The 14,817-nt window shown below is 48.7% G+C and overlaps 1 protein-coding gene across 28 annotated transcripts in view; it reads right to left on the bottom strand.

Moving 5' to 3' along the window:
* LOC102401256 (leukocyte immunoglobulin-like receptor subfamily B member 3) overlaps nucleotides 1-14,817 on the bottom strand; it is a 174,598-nt gene that overhangs the window by 100,996 nt on the left and 58,785 nt on the right. For 7 of the 28 annotated variants that reach the window (XM_045163588.1, XM_045163596.1, XM_045163598.1 and 4 more), the window contains exons 1-7: nucleotides 2,686-2,809; nucleotides 2,494-2,529; nucleotides 2,038-2,322; nucleotides 1,595-1,897; nucleotides 974-1,258; nucleotides 538-840; nucleotides 12-323 (exon numbers count right to left, since the gene is read on the bottom strand). The exons of 1 other annotated variant lie outside the window; for it this stretch is intronic. In XM_045163588.1, coding sequence (XP_045019523.1) covers nucleotides 12-323; nucleotides 538-840; nucleotides 974-1,258; nucleotides 1,595-1,897; nucleotides 2,038-2,322; nucleotides 2,494-2,529; nucleotides 2,686-2,719 — 1,558 coding nt within the window. In that variant the 5' untranslated portion in view covers nucleotides 2,720-2,809. Of the gene's footprint in view, nucleotides 1-11; nucleotides 324-537; nucleotides 841-973; nucleotides 1,259-1,594; nucleotides 1,898-2,037; nucleotides 2,323-2,493; nucleotides 2,530-2,685; nucleotides 2,811-14,817 lie in introns of those variants that run through there. 20 more of the 28 variants (XM_045163591.1, XM_045163583.1, XM_045163590.1 and 17 more) reach the window with 7 other exon arrangements.

Genomic DNA, 14,817 nt, shown 5'->3' with positions numbered 1-14,817 from the left:
CCCCGACTGACCCGCTGGCTCCTCTCCTGCCACCAGCAGCTCCAAGGGCTCACTGGGCGCCGACCACTCGGAGGAGAGGCCGTGTCCACCGTAGCATCTGTATCGGCCCCCTTGGACGGTGCCAACTGGGCCCAGGGGGAAGTCGGCCTGAGAGAGCCCTTCCTGGGGCATCTGGGCAGGGCGCTGGGGGAGGTCCTGTCCCTCCTCCTTGGACAGAGCGAATCTGGCGTAGCTGACATCAGAGCGGCACTGGAGGGTCAGGTTCTGTCCAGAGGTGACGACAGGGCCCTGCGGGGTCAGGAGGGAGGGCTTCCCAGACAGCCCTGGGGAGAGACAGGCGCTGGGTTGTAGGGAGTGCTTCCCCTGTGGATGCCCCTCTCCCGTCCCGGCCCCAGGCCTCGCCGTGTGTCAGTCTGTGTGTCTGTCCTGTGAGCCCCACGCTCCTCTCCCCACCCTCTCACAGGGGCTCCCCTGGGAGCAGAGACCCCAGTTGTCTTGTCTGCAGAAATATATGGTGTCAGGACAGGACTTCCTCACCTGGGACCAGGAGCTCCAGGGGGTTGCTGGGGGCCGACCACACCCTGGGGGTGTCCCTGTAAAAGCCGTAGCATCTGAACGTCCACCTGTGCCCGGGGGTCACGGGGCCCACAGGGAACAGGGCCTGGGTCTGCCCGTCGGGGGTTCGCTGTCCATCCAGGGTCCGAGGGGACTCGTCTTCTCCTTCCTTGGTCAGAAGGAATCTGTTAAATCCCTGACGGGAGCCACACTGGAGGGTCACGCTGCCTCCCGAGGTCACCACAGGGCTCGGCAGGGCTGAGAGGCTGGGTTTGCTGTAGGATCCTAGGAGAGAAGGAGGCAGCTGGATCCGTGGGGCTCCCCCATCCCCTCCCCAGGCCTGGGCTGTGAGAGGGACAGCCCCTGAGAGCAGACCCCCTCCTGAGGGCAGAACTCGTAGCCCCCGAGAGTCCCTCACCTGTCACCACCAGCTCCAGGCGGTCACTGGGCTCTGACCAGCCAGTGGGGGTTCTGAAGTAGCACTGAGAGCTCCCTGCGTGCTGCTCCGTCATCTGTGGGATGGCCAGCTGGGCCTTGTCCCCGTGCCCCGGGGGTTTCTGTCTGTCCCAGGGGACTGAGGTTCCCTCTTTATCCAGATGGAACTCCTGGGCCTCCAGGGTCCCCTGACACCAGATGGTCACGGGGGTCCCCAAGGGAACCACAGAGCCCGGCTCAGCCCAGATGGTGGGTTTGCGGAGGGTCCCTGGAAAGAAATCAGAGTTGGGCTCACCAGGCGTCCCCCCCAGGCCCCGGCTCTCAGCCCAGACCTCCCAGACTCCCCCTCCGTGAGGCCCAAGCTGCCCTCCCCATCTCATTGCCAGACATCCCTGCGGAGACTAGGCTGTAGGGACGGGCTCCTCCCATGAGCCCCTTCTCCTGTTCTGGTCCCCAGGCCTCACCGTCTCTCAGTCTGTGTGTCTGTCCCGTGATCCCCACCCCCTCACCTCACCCTCTCTTCTGGGACAGCCCCAGCAGAAAAGCATCGAATGCCCACCCTGGTGCCTCAGCAAGTTGGGAGGTCAGGACGGGACTTCCTCACCTGCCACCAGGAGCTCCAGGGGGTCACTGGGGGCCGACCACACCCAGGGGGTGATCCTGTTAAAGCCGTAGCATCTGAACCTCCACCCGTGTCCGGGGGTCACAGGGCCCACAAGGAACAGGACCTGGGTCCACCCATCTGGGCTTCGCTGTCCAGCCAGGGTCCAAGAGGACTTGTCTTCTCCTTCTTTGGTCAGAAGGAATATGTTAAATCCCTGACGGGAGGCACACTGGAGGGTCACGCTCCCTCCCGAGGTCACCACAGGACTCGGCAGGGCTGAGAGGCTGGGTTTGCCATAGAGTCCTAGGAGAGAAGGAGGCAGCTGGTTCCGTGGGGCTCCCACCCTTCCCTCTCCCCCTCGAAAGCTGGGCTGTGAGAGCGACACCCCCTGAGAGCAGACCCCCTCCCGAGGGCAGAGCCCGAGGCCCCCGAGTGTCCCTCACCTGTCACCACCAGCTCCAGGCGGTCACTGGGCTCTGACCAGCCAGTGGGGGTGCTGTGGTAGCACTGATAGCTGCCTGCGTGGTCCTGCCCCATGTAGTGGATGGAGAACTTGGCCTTGTCCCTGGGCTCCAGGGGTCTCTGTCTGTCCCAGAGAACTGGGCTTCCATCTTTATCCAGACGGAACTCCTGGGCCCCCAGGGTTCCCCGGCACCAGATGGTCACGGGGCTCCCCCAGGGGACCACAGAGCCCGGCTCAGCCCAGATGGTGGGTTTGGGGAGGGTCCCTGGAAGGAAATCAAATGTGGGCTCGCCAGGCGTCCCCCCCCCCCCCAGGCCCCGGCTCTAAGCCCAGACCTCCCAGACTCCCCCTCCGTGAGCCCTGAGCTGCCCTCCCCAAGCCTGGGAGTGACCTTGTCCTCATGAAAGGAGGGAGCTGGGCCCTGGGAGAGACTCACCGGCCTGCACCTGGGTCCTCAGGCCCACACTCAGTCCTGGAAGAGAGTGCCCTGTGAGAGGTGTGCCCTCAGCTCTCAGAAGCACCTCTCCGCCCCGGGAGCCTCCTGGGCTCTGGGGTTCCCTGACAGAGCAGGCTGGCTGGGGGGGGGGTCCCTCCAGACCAGGGCTCCCCCTGCCCCTCCTCATCTCACCGAGGCAGAGCAGGGTGGGGAGCACGGGGGCCATGGCGTCTCCTCCCTGCAGTCCTGGCTGTGAGGACGGAGGAGACCTGGGTATCCTCCGGACAGACAGACCACAGGGTGTGTCAGAGGCTGGGGCTTCCTGTCACGCGGCTGTCACATCAGCGTCCCCGCAGTAAGGGGAACAGCCTCTTCTTGAAAGCCTGCCGTCTTCCCCATGACAGTCCCAGTGTGTTTCTGAGACTCCCCTTCCAGTTGAGGGCATCCAGGAGGCGGCCTTCTCTTTGCGAGCCTCGCCTCGGGGTCTGCTTCCTCCTCTGCCCACCCATCAAGCGGGTCCCTGGGGGTCCTCACCGAGGATGGGGTCACCAGGCCCTGGAGATGCTTCACGGAGGATGCCAGCCCCTGCTGCCCGCAGGACTCAGATTCCCAGAGACACATTTTTTTTTTAATTGGAGGATCGTTACTTTACAATATGGTGCTGGTTTCTGCCATACATCAGCATGGATCACATGCCCTCCTTCTAGAACCTCCCTCCCCTCTAGGTTGTCACAGACCCCTTGTGTGAGCTCCCTAGGTCACACGGCACATTCCCCCGTGGTCTGTTTTACACGTGCCGGTGTGTGCGTTTCCATGCTACTCTCTGCATTCGTCCCACCCTCTCCCTCCGCTCTGGGTCCACAAGTCTGCTCTTTTTGAGGGACACACGGTCAGCGTCTCCCTGGGCTCAGTGGAGTGTATGTGGCCGAGAGCCCAGAGGAGACACTCAAGGAATAAGGAAGGAAACTGACTCCTCACTTGCCCCAGAGTGTGGGTTTTCCCCATCAGAGCCCCCTTCAGGGGCATCTGTCTTTATGGCATCATCATCCAGCCAGCCTTCCTGGGAACAAGCCCCTGGGTGCTTCCTGCCTCCTCAGGGCCGCGGGGTCCTTGGGCACAGTCTCTTCCCGGTCTTGTCATCACCTGCAAGCATTAGGGAGTATTGATTGCTATCAGAACTCTCACTCTGATGGAGAACAGATATTTCTGTAAATGTGTGCCCGTTGGTCATGTAACTTGGGGTGGCGGTGCCCTTTCTCTGCGCCTGAGGTTCCTCCTCTGCATGTTGTCCCGACCCAAGCCCTCAGATGGGCTGTGGGCTCTTGCTGCCATCATCATGGTCAATTTCCAGACGAGGTGACCACAGGAGAGGGTTAACGTGAAGGGCTGTGGGCTGAGACTGCACCGAATGGGTGAGTGTGGTGCCCACCCAGAGCCTCCTCTCCTCCTAACACTGAGACCTGCTTGGAGAGTGTTTCTGAAACACATAGTCACAGACAAGGGCAGAAAGAAAGTTCCCCAAGTGGAGGGGAACCACAGGAAAGCACGAGAGGTAGGCGGTGTGGCCCCTGGCTGTGCGGATCATCTTGAGGTCAGAGGAAGGTTTCCACCAGTGTGGACACACAGAGGGAACCATGGTCACAGAAAAATAAAGGGAGGCAAGCATGTGGATTATTTTGTAGAAGAATAGGTGGTCACTGAAAAGAGTTGAAAAATTTTCGACGTGAACAATACAGTAGATTCAACACATTAAAAAGTCATGAAGCCAAGAAGACAGCTGAGCGGCCACGTGTGAAGTCGAAGTATAGCACTGAGGAAATGGTCCAGAGTGCAGCACAGAGAGCAGACAGGGAGATTCAGGAGAGGCGGGCCTGTGCTGAGGGCCAGTGTGGTATCTGTCGTAAGTGTCAGACGGGAAGACGCTCACGACAGACGGAAGATGCTCACAACAGAGGGCAACGGCTGAGGCAGCAAATAACGGAGCCTCCTTTACTGACGAGAACCGACCTGCGAAGGGCTGGGACTGGTGTATGCGCACGTGACACCCGAGGGCCGCCCCGCTGGGCCCCTGACTGAGACTCCGCGCTCCTTACTTAGGGGCCCGGGCGGGATCACCGGCCAGGGGTCCAGACACCACACATTTGGGCTAAAGACCCCACACCCTGCAACGGAGAGCCCGTGTGCTGCAGCCACGTCAACAAACAGGTTAATTAACTACATATTTTTAAAAATAAATGGAAGTAACATCTGAATCTTGACCTTTCATAGTAAACTGAGAAACTGAAGGTTAAATTTAAAAAGTACTTCGTACTGAATTATACAATTTGAAACAGTTAATTGTATTTTAAGTAAATTTCAACTAAAAAAAAAAATCAAGGAGGACTGGACTGAGGCCCTAAAAATGTCCTGAAACTACTTCCAGTGGAAAACGCAGATTATCAAGAGAATGACCAGCCCACTGGGAGCAGACTGCCCCCTACCAAAAGGGGGCGCTAAAGGATACTGGAGCCACGCGGTCAGGGAATTAACCAGGAAGAGTTCTAAGAAAGCAAGGGTTTTAGACATCACTGGTATTTATGCTCACCAATCTATTAAATGCTAATATTAAAGTTAGTTCTTGGTTGCTAAAGGAAAGTAGGAAGTGTGTTTTCAGTATAAAAAAAAAAGAAAGAAAAAGATATGAAAAATACTAGAGTTATGCAGGATCAGGATTTTCTAAAATTGGATTACAATTAGTTAGATAAATGGGTTTTGTTAGGAATGACACAGCCATAAGAAAACTGGTTTATAGAGTCAACTAGGTCCAAGATGGCAGCGCTGACTTTCACTAGCCCTTGAGCCTGGGTATTTATGCCCAGTGTGACATATCAGCAAGCTAAATGATGCACCCATCAACGTTGACTAAATCTGACCAAATGTTCTAAACCTTTTTAATTGATCTTTTCAATAAAACTTCCTAAATAGAATTCATTTGACCCTTAGCTAACTTTGGGGTGCTTCAGAGGGCCCCTGAAACATCCCAAAGAGAGATATTAAACTGTGTTAATTTGGTTGGTTAAATTACATGAAAAAGATTATCAAATGAGTAATAAATCGACTCATGTTATAATGTATGGTAAAATTACTAATAAGATATCCTAGAAATTATATGGAGTGAGCTGCAACACCTCGTATGAGCAGAAAACCGAGAAGAACTGTTGCAGGAAGGAGGACCCCTTCTAGGGCTCGAAACTGGGCTCTTGTCTAACACTCGGAAATGAATTGTCTGAGGAGACACATGTGCTGACAAAGCAAGAGATTTTATTGGGAAAGGGCACCCGCGTGGAGAGCAGTAGAGGAAGGGAACCCAGGAGAACTGCTCTGCCGCGTGCCTCGCAGTCTCGGGTTTTACGGTGATGGGATTAGTTTCTGGGTGGTGTTTGGCCAATCATTCTAATTCAGAGTCTTTCCTGGTGGTGCACGCATCGCTCAGCCAAGATGGATGCTAGCGAGAGGGATTCTGGGAAGTGGACAGACACTCCGTGTCTCCTTTTGACCTTTCCTGAACTCTTCAGGTTGGTAGTGGCTCATTAGTTCAGTATTCCTTATCAGGATCTCCTGTCAGAAAACAACTCATGCAAATGGGTACTATGGTGCCTGGCCAGGGTGGGCGGTTTCAATCAGTGTGCTTCCCCTAACAACTCCCCGCTGAGAGACTTCATACTCAAGATACTTCTTGGGAATTGGGGCGGAGGTCTCTTTCTTCTGTAACTTCTTCCTGCTGTGCATGGGCGTAGGCCTGCCTGGCAGAGCAGAAGTCTCTCTCTCTCCCTGATCTAAGTTGGGGTGTTCCACATCTGAAACCAGCTTCCACCCTTTTAGTAACAGCAATTTAGTGGGAAACTGTTGGCCCCTCTCAGAGATGAAATAGACAGGGCCAAACAGGAGACCTAGCAGGATGGTCCTCTTCGGTCCTGGAAACAGAAGGCAACATTTGGGGTGAGGGTTGCAGGGTTTGTGATCCTTTTTGATTGGTTGGTGGTGAGGCAACAGAGCTGTGCTCCAGGAATCTTGTGTTCTGTCTGAAGTCACTATCCTCCGCCTGGGTGGGGGCTCCAGTTATGTAGAAGAACTAAAAAAGACATTGTTATGCATATTTCTTTGAGTAGGAACAAGGACTCTGTCTGGAGGCTGTACCAACCTTTGATTGTTTCTCCTGTTTCTGTATCCCCTCCCTTCCCTGATTAGCAATTGTTTGAATCCACCCTTTGGAACTCACGGAAGGTCAAGGAGGCTGAATGAAGCCTATATCCTACAGACAAGAAATGGAGGACACAGAACAGATCTCTACTCCAGAGCCCCACTGAGTTCTACTCAGTTTTAATTTAGGGAACTAGGCAGCTATGACTGTGATAACTTCCTGTCAATATGGAGCATAGGACTGCCTCAGCTTGGAGTATAGACACTGAATTGGAAGTATTTCTGAGTTCCAACTTCTAGATCTCAGTCATGTATGATTAAAATCTCAATCCCTTGGTCTGCCATTTTGGTGTAACAGACGCAGTTAGAAGTAGTTGGAGGAGTGATAACTGGAATTTAGAAGACAAAATAAATCTCATTTCTTTTTAGAAGAATAGGCCTAAAGCCCAGTCTGGACCTGGCACTTCAGGGAGACAGGTAGCCAGTTGCCTAGTTTTATAAAAAGTAAGGTTGCAGTTACTAGCTTCCAGCAGACACTGTTTTGAGAATGGTGGCATCCAAGCCTGACACGACTCAGAAAACTCAAGTGTTTAGCAATACAAGGTCTAATCTGAAAGTACACCCATAGCATCACCTAGTTATTTCCCAGGATATCTGAACCATAGCTACTCTATTTTGACGTTTAATTGTAAACTTTTTCTAATAGCCAGAGCAGATTTCACAGTTAATGATGTCAGTGTTTCTCTAGGTATGAGAAGATGCAAGAATTGGAACTCATAAAATCTTGTCCTGAAAAGACCTAACTATCTGAAGACCTATTCTGCCAGTTTTTCCCAGAGCACAGAGTGCCTCATTCCTGGTTTTCACCCTGAACTCCTTTCAGGGGCGTTGAAAGTCAGCAGTTGCAGCGGCCATGATTTAATCTTTGTAGATGGAGATGGCAAGTGTCAGTTTTCAGTTGGTAGAGCCCCCTTTTGCTCATAAACTTGACCATGATTTTCAGGGGGCATTTCATGACCATTTTATCCCAAGGTGCTGAGAATGTCCATTCTCAGGTTTGGCAAAGATTTTGTTGACAGGCCACTCAATGTGCTGTTATTGAACTAGGCCATAAAACAGTATCCAAAATTCTCTGGACCACCTGTCTTGCTAGCCTCTTGGTCCAGGAAAATATTCCCTCTTGTTGCTTCTTCCCATATCTAGAGTTACACTGTTACCATCATCGATCTCATATGGGACTATATATTATTCAATTGGAGGCCTCACACACACATTTGACAGTGTAAGAGACAGTAATTTTGTAAAACAGGTGAAATACAAATGACGTAGCCAGCAGTATTAGTAAAGTCACAAGTAAGACTCAAGTTAAGAGCTTCCATTAGATGTAGCCCAGTATATCTCAGGTCATCTGACTTAGTCTGTTCTGTAGAATGTTTATCTTCCAGGGAAATTATATATTGGCACCGTCTACAAGGCACATAGCCCCGTTTTCTCGTGTTACTAGACTGATTGTCCTTAGTATGATTTAATTGTTTCCAACACAGAGGAGACTTTAAACCTAAATTACCATAGCCTGGTGTTATCTATATAAATCCATCCCATAATTATGTGTGATATTTCCTCCTTTGCTGAAACTTTCTTGTTGTTCTGATTGAGCTTGAGTAATAGAAAAAAGCTCAAATTTATGGCCAGAGTCAGAGCAGCCATTATTAATTGGCCCGGTGAGGGGATCCCATCTAGTAATATCACAGTAACCTGAACATGACTATAATTTTTTTTTTAAGTAAATTTCTCAGGGCCAAGCAGTTAGAGTCTTGTAGTAGAGAAATTTAAGAAGGTAACCCAGAACTAGACACAGGTAATTGGCCACAAATCCAACAATTGAATTGATTTCTAAAACTAGCATAGAATCAGGCCTATGATAGAAAAGCATTTGATTTATATGCAAAGGTCTAAGAAGTCAAGAAAACATAAATGATCATACGAATCAGGTCCAGCATCTTGGGCAAGCTGTCTACCTCTGATGTCGTCGTCTTCTCATCCTGGTGTAGTTTCTCCTGCTTAAGCATCATTTTAAGGTGAGATCAGGTCAGCTGTCTTCTCTGTAAACCAATCCAGTGTAGGGGCCTTTGGAAGTGGGAATTAATCTAAGAGTTAATTTCCCTTCAGTTTCATTGTGCAAGAGCTAGTTAAGAGTACCTGGTAAAAAAGTCCTTCCATCCAGGTTGGAGACAGTCCCTTAAATTATGTCTTTTTCCAGTCCTGGTTGCAGGTCATGAGGCATCTGATCTTCATCCAAAGATAGATTACTGAGATAAGCTTCAGAAACAAACTTAGGGTGTTCTTTAAGAATTCAATTAAATTGCACATTAATATCACATAACAGCAAAGAACTATCTAAGAGATGAGTCTTAGTAGATGCAGACCTTCATTAACAAACTTGGATTTAACATTTTTTTGAAATATCTTTTTCTCCCTAAAGTTACCCTCATTTTTATCAAATATAACCAATGAAGGCTAGCTTGTTTGCAAAATAGGTCTGTTCTCACTAATTTTGGTCTGGTGATTTTTATAACCATAATCGATTATGGACTTTTTATTTTGCTGAAACATTTATAGAGTCTCAGACTGAACTTTTAAAATAAAACACGGCTGGGAAACTCACACCAAAGGCTTATCACAGATTTTGCCTAACAAATCTAAGTGAATTCTTCCCTTTTTAAGGTTTCAAAAATTTCTTGAGATTTTTGTACCCGTGAGATAACATTCCTAACTCATTTGATAAAATTACTGGAAACCTAAGAATTTCCAATTTTTGGAGGAGTCAGATAGAGAGAAAATATAATTGTTTTGTTTATAACGTTTAATTTTACCAAAGTTTTGTCCTAATTCGTTTGAGGGGAAGGTTTTCCCTACTCCCTGAAAACCCGTAATTTTTCAGATAGAAACCATAAAAGTTATAAGCATATTCGCTGCTTCATTCAGTCCTTTTGTTAACTTTTGTGAAGCCATCAGGTTTTCTATTAGAATACCAGGACATATCAGAATGTTAAGAACTCCATATAATTTCTAGGATATCTGTATTAGTAATTTTACCATACATTATAACATGAGCGGATTTATTACTCATTTGACAATCTTTTTCATGTAATTTAACCAACCAAATAAACACAGTTTAATATCTCTCTTTGGGATGTTTCAGGGGCCCTCTGAAGCATCCCAAAGTTAGCTAGAGGTCAAAGGAACTTCAAAAGAATTCGATTTAGGAAGTTTTATCAACAAGATCAATTAAAAGGGTTTAGAACATTTGGTCAGATTTAGTCAACGTTGATGGGTGTATCATTTAGCTTGTTGATATGTCACAATGGGCATAAATACCCAGGCTCAAGGTCTAGTGAAAGTCAGCTCCGCCATCTTGGACCTAGTTGGCTCTAACCAGTTTTCTTATGGCTGTGTCATTCCTAACAAAATCCATTTATCTAACTAACTGTAATTCAATTTTAGAAAATCCTGATCATGCATAACTCTTTTTAGTATTTTTCATACCCCCCTTTTTTTTAAACTGGAAACACACTTCCTACTTCCCTTTAGCAACCAAGAACTAACTTTTATATTAGCATTTTATAGATTGGTGAGCATAAATACCAGTGATAATTTCTAAAACCCTTGCTTTCTTAGAACATTTTAGGATGGCACCAAACATTATTCATTTATAGTCCCAAATCTCTTTAATTTCTCTGTAAAAGGAAATGAGTGTTTATTAGTAAATGTTTTAAAATCTTATTTTATTTGGAAATGACCTAACTACTCAACAGACTTCCAACACTTAGCACACTTGGCACAACCCTTAGAAATTTAAGCTACGCCAATCTGGAGAGACTATTTTAGACAGATATTTCTAAAGAATAATTATTCTTCATAGAATTTATATAAAAGCTCATAACTCATTTACATTTTTTAGAAGTTACTTCACTCGAGGTAATTTCCTTGTTGACAAACTTGTAACAGATATAATATTTAACTTATATTAAACCTAGGTACAATGAAAATATTCTATTTAGTGTTAATTACTCTAAGACATGTCTATATTAGATAGGTCAACAAACAAACATTAATATCAGGTATTTAATACTGAATATTCCCCAGTTCACATGAACCTGGAATTTATTGTTTAATTTAGAATTATTTGATTTGTAAGCGCTTACCTTTTTTAAGCCAAATAAATAGAGCTCATTTACAAATTAACCTCAAAAATATTACCCAGAGACAAATACATACCAAGACATATTTATACAGACACAGTGCAAGATCTAGCTTCATTTTCTAAGTTTAGTCATAAATTAGATATTACAACATAAAATTTACTAGTTTATAAAAAAAAAAAAACAGTTGAAATAAATAAAATTTTAAAAATCTTTTTCCCCTTTTCCCTCAGTCTCAGGACTTAGAGATGGTCTAGATAAGTGTTCCTGAGAGCCCTGGTCTCAAGGCACAGGGAAAGAAAATCAAGTTCTAACAAAATGGCAGCAGGTCTAAACCAAATGGTGGCCAGACAAAGGAAATGGCCATCAAAAATAACACAGAACAGAGAGTTAAAACACACACATATAAACCTAGGAGTCTTCATCAGACACTCCCTTAAATACAAGAATACAGTATCTCAGAAAACCTCCTATAGAGACACAGAACTTCAGATCAAAGATTTCAAAGGGAGGAAAGGAAGCCAGGTTGAAAGAAGAAGGGGGAGGAGGCGGGAGAGGCGGGTGAAAGGGGTGGCCTTACAGACGTCTCCTGCCACCTACAGACACCCAGGCGTTATGGGACTTTTCCCTGGGCCTCCAGAGAAGGGACGACTGAAACTCGGCCCTACCAGAAATCAGACCAGACCAGAATCAGAATTCGAGTTCTCTGCCAAGAGGAGGTGATCAGTCTCCAATCCTCAGCTCAGGCTGAGGGCCCTTCGACCAGATTCCTGCGTCCAGGACCGGGGGACTAGAAAAACAGGGAAGGATAGGAAGGGTTAAGGAGAGGAAAGAGAGAGGGAAGGGGAGAGAGGTCAATAAAGTCTCTTGTTCCTTACCGGTCGGGGCACTCTGGCCAGTTGTCTGCGTCAGGAAGAGACCAGGGACAAAAGGGTCCCAGTTGCGGCCGCTGGGTCTGGTCCATTGTCAGGCAAGCTGGCCCCTGAGTACCCCGAGTGGTCAGGATGTCAGTCTCAGCCAAGAAGAGTCCCCACCAGAGTCGCCATTTGTTGCAGGAAGGAGGACCCCTTCCAGGGCCTGAAACTGGGCTCTTGTCTGATGCTCAGAAATGAATTGTCTGAGGAGACACATGTGCTGCCAAAACAAGAGATTTTATTGGGAAAGGGCACCCGGGTGGAGAGCAGTAGGGTAAGGGAACCCGTGTGGCTCACAATGTCGGGTTTTATGGTGATGGGATTAGTTTCCTTGTGGTGTTTGGCCAATCATTCTAATTCAGAGTCTTTCCTGGTGGCGCACGCATCGCTCAGCCAAGATGGATGGTAGCGAGAGGGATTCTGGGAAGTGGACGGACACGCGGTGTCTCCTTTAGACCTTTCCTGAACTCTTCCGGTTGGTGGTGGCTCATTAGTTCCGTATTCCTTATCAGGATCTCCTGTCATAAAACAACGCATGCAAATGGATACTATGGTGCCTGGCCAGAGTGGGCGGTTTCAATCAGTGTGCTTCCCCTAACAACTGGATGTTGAATTTTACCAGTGCTTTCTCTGAACCTATCAAGACGAGCATGTTGTTTTGTCTTTTCTCTTGTTGATGTGGCAATTCACATTGATCGATTTGCACATGTTGAATTATCCTTGTGACCCTGGTATGAATCCAAGTTGATCATGGTGTGTGATTCTTTTTGCGTGTTTTGAATTCGGTTAGCTAATATTTTGTTGTGTGTTTTGCATGTATGTTCATAAAGTGCTCTGTTCTGTAACTTTTCTTTTTTGGTTGTGTCTCTGTGTGGTTTAGGTATCGGGGTGACGGTGGCTCATAGAAAGACTCTGGGAGCGTTTCGTCCTCTTCAGTCTCCTGGGAGAGTGTGAAGAGGGCCATATAAGTTCCTCTTTGTCAGTTTGGTAGAAGTCGTCCATGAAGGCATCCAGTTCTGGCCTCTGGTTTGCATGGAGTTTTCATTGGTGTTATTACAGATTCTGTGTCGCTTCCAGTGGCCAGTCTGTTCAGGCTGTCTGGGTCTTCTTGCCTGCGTTCTGGCGGGCTGTGTGTCTCTAGAGACTCGTGCGTGTCTCTTCCAGGTTTGCTGTTGGATGGGTCAACACACACTGGTTCTTAGTATTCTCTTAAAAATTTTTGTGTTTCTGAAGTATCAATTTTTAAAAATTAATTATTAATTAGTTTGGGCTGTTCTGGAATTCCCTATGGCTCAGATGGTAAAGAATCTGCCTGCAATGCAGGAAACCTGGGTTCGATCCCTGGGTGGGGAAGATCCCCTGGAGGAGGGCCTGGCAACCCCCTCCAGTATTCTCTCCTGGAGAATCTCATGGACAGGAGAGCCTGGTGGGCTACAGTCCATGCGGTCGCAAAGAGTCGGACACGACTGAGGGACAGATGGTGCTGGGTCTTCCTCGCTGCCCAGAGGAGCCTGGTGGGCTACTACTGTCTAAGGGGTCGCAAAGAGTCAGACACACCCGAGTGACAAAGGACGGTGCTGGGTCTTCCTCGCTGCCCAGGGGCTTTCCTCCCGTTGAGCTGAGCTCAGGAAGCTTTTCTCTTCGCTGCGGTGCCTGGGCTCCTCGCTTTGATGGCGTGTCTTGTCGCGGGGCAGGGTTCTGGGCCCGCGGGCTCAGCATTTGCGGTCCGTCCCGGATCTTCTCACAGCAGGGATCTGGGCCCGCGTCCCCTGCATTGGCGGCTGGATTGTTACACGCCAAACCACCAGGGAACCCCGGTAGCAGCTCTTGTTCCTCCCGTCTCATTTCTTATTTTATGTATTGAGTCCCATGTTGTTGCCTTTTGAATTTGATGTGATGCACTGGACTCCTACAGTCGTGTTTCACTTATTCACCATCATGCTTGAAAACTGATCTGTGTTCCTGTAGCAGTCCAGCTTTGTGCATTTTTTGTATAAAATTCTGTTGCATATATATACACCAAACCATTCATTTTGGTGAAAGTGATTTCTGTAACTTTTCCTACTGCGAACAACCCACGTGTCCTTTTTCTCCTTGTACACGCATGGCCGTGCACGCATCTTCCTCTGGGTTATACAACTGTGGGCCAGCGCTGTGTCTCTGCCCTTTAACTGAGAGTTGCTGTTGACTCTCCAGATTGACCGGGCTGATGAGTATCCCTGCCCGTGATGTGCTGGGATTCCTCAGAGTCAGCCTTGTCTCCTCCATCGTTTTCTCTTTCCCTCTCTTACAGATGAACTAGGAGGTGGGCATCTCATTTCAGGGAACCTGGGGCATAAAACTGAGGTGCAGACGATCCTATGTGATTGTAATGAGAAGACACATCTGGACACGTGGGGCCATCGGTGGGGGCTGCCTGCACCAGACTCGCCCTGTAGGAAAGTCCACCTGGTCCTTTCTTCCCACCCGGCCTTCACCCAGGCACCTTGAAGTTGGCCACGGAGTGCGTTTGCCCCAGAGGAGACACACAGTTCACACTGGGCTCTTTAAGCATTTATTGCCTGCTGATTTTGTCTGCGCCGGGTCTGTGTTGCTGCGGGGGTGTGTCTGGTTGTGTGAGCGGGGTGCTCCCGCGCTGCGGTGTCTGGGCGTCTGCAGCACTGCCTGTCTATGGCGGGCTCCAGGACTTGCCCTCAGTCGCTGTGGCTCACCGTCTCAGTTGCTCCTCGGCACATGGGGTCCCCAGGATCACAGATTAAACCCGTGTCTCCTGCATTGGCTGGCAGACTCTTCACCACCAGGGAAACCCCATATCGTTGCTCTTTACAAAATGATATATTCCTAAGCTCATTTACCAGCGTAGCCCTGACTGTCACTTCAAACGCCAGGGTGTCCCTTCACACTGACAGTGTTTCTGGAGAAACTACAGCGGGTGTCCTCTGACGAGGAGGAGGGGCGTGAGGGGTCCAGAGGGGGCTCAGGGAAGAGTTTAGGATCCAACTGTTCCAAACGGGGCCCCACTTCCACCC

The sequence above is a fragment of the Bubalus bubalis genome, chromosome 18 (genome assembly GCF_019923935.1).
Source record: "Bubalus bubalis isolate 160015118507 breed Murrah chromosome 18, NDDB_SH_1, whole genome shotgun sequence".
Classification (NCBI taxonomy): Eukaryota; Metazoa; Chordata; class Mammalia; order Artiodactyla; family Bovidae; genus Bubalus; species Bubalus bubalis.
This window is presented reverse-complemented; position numbering and strand designations above follow the sequence as displayed.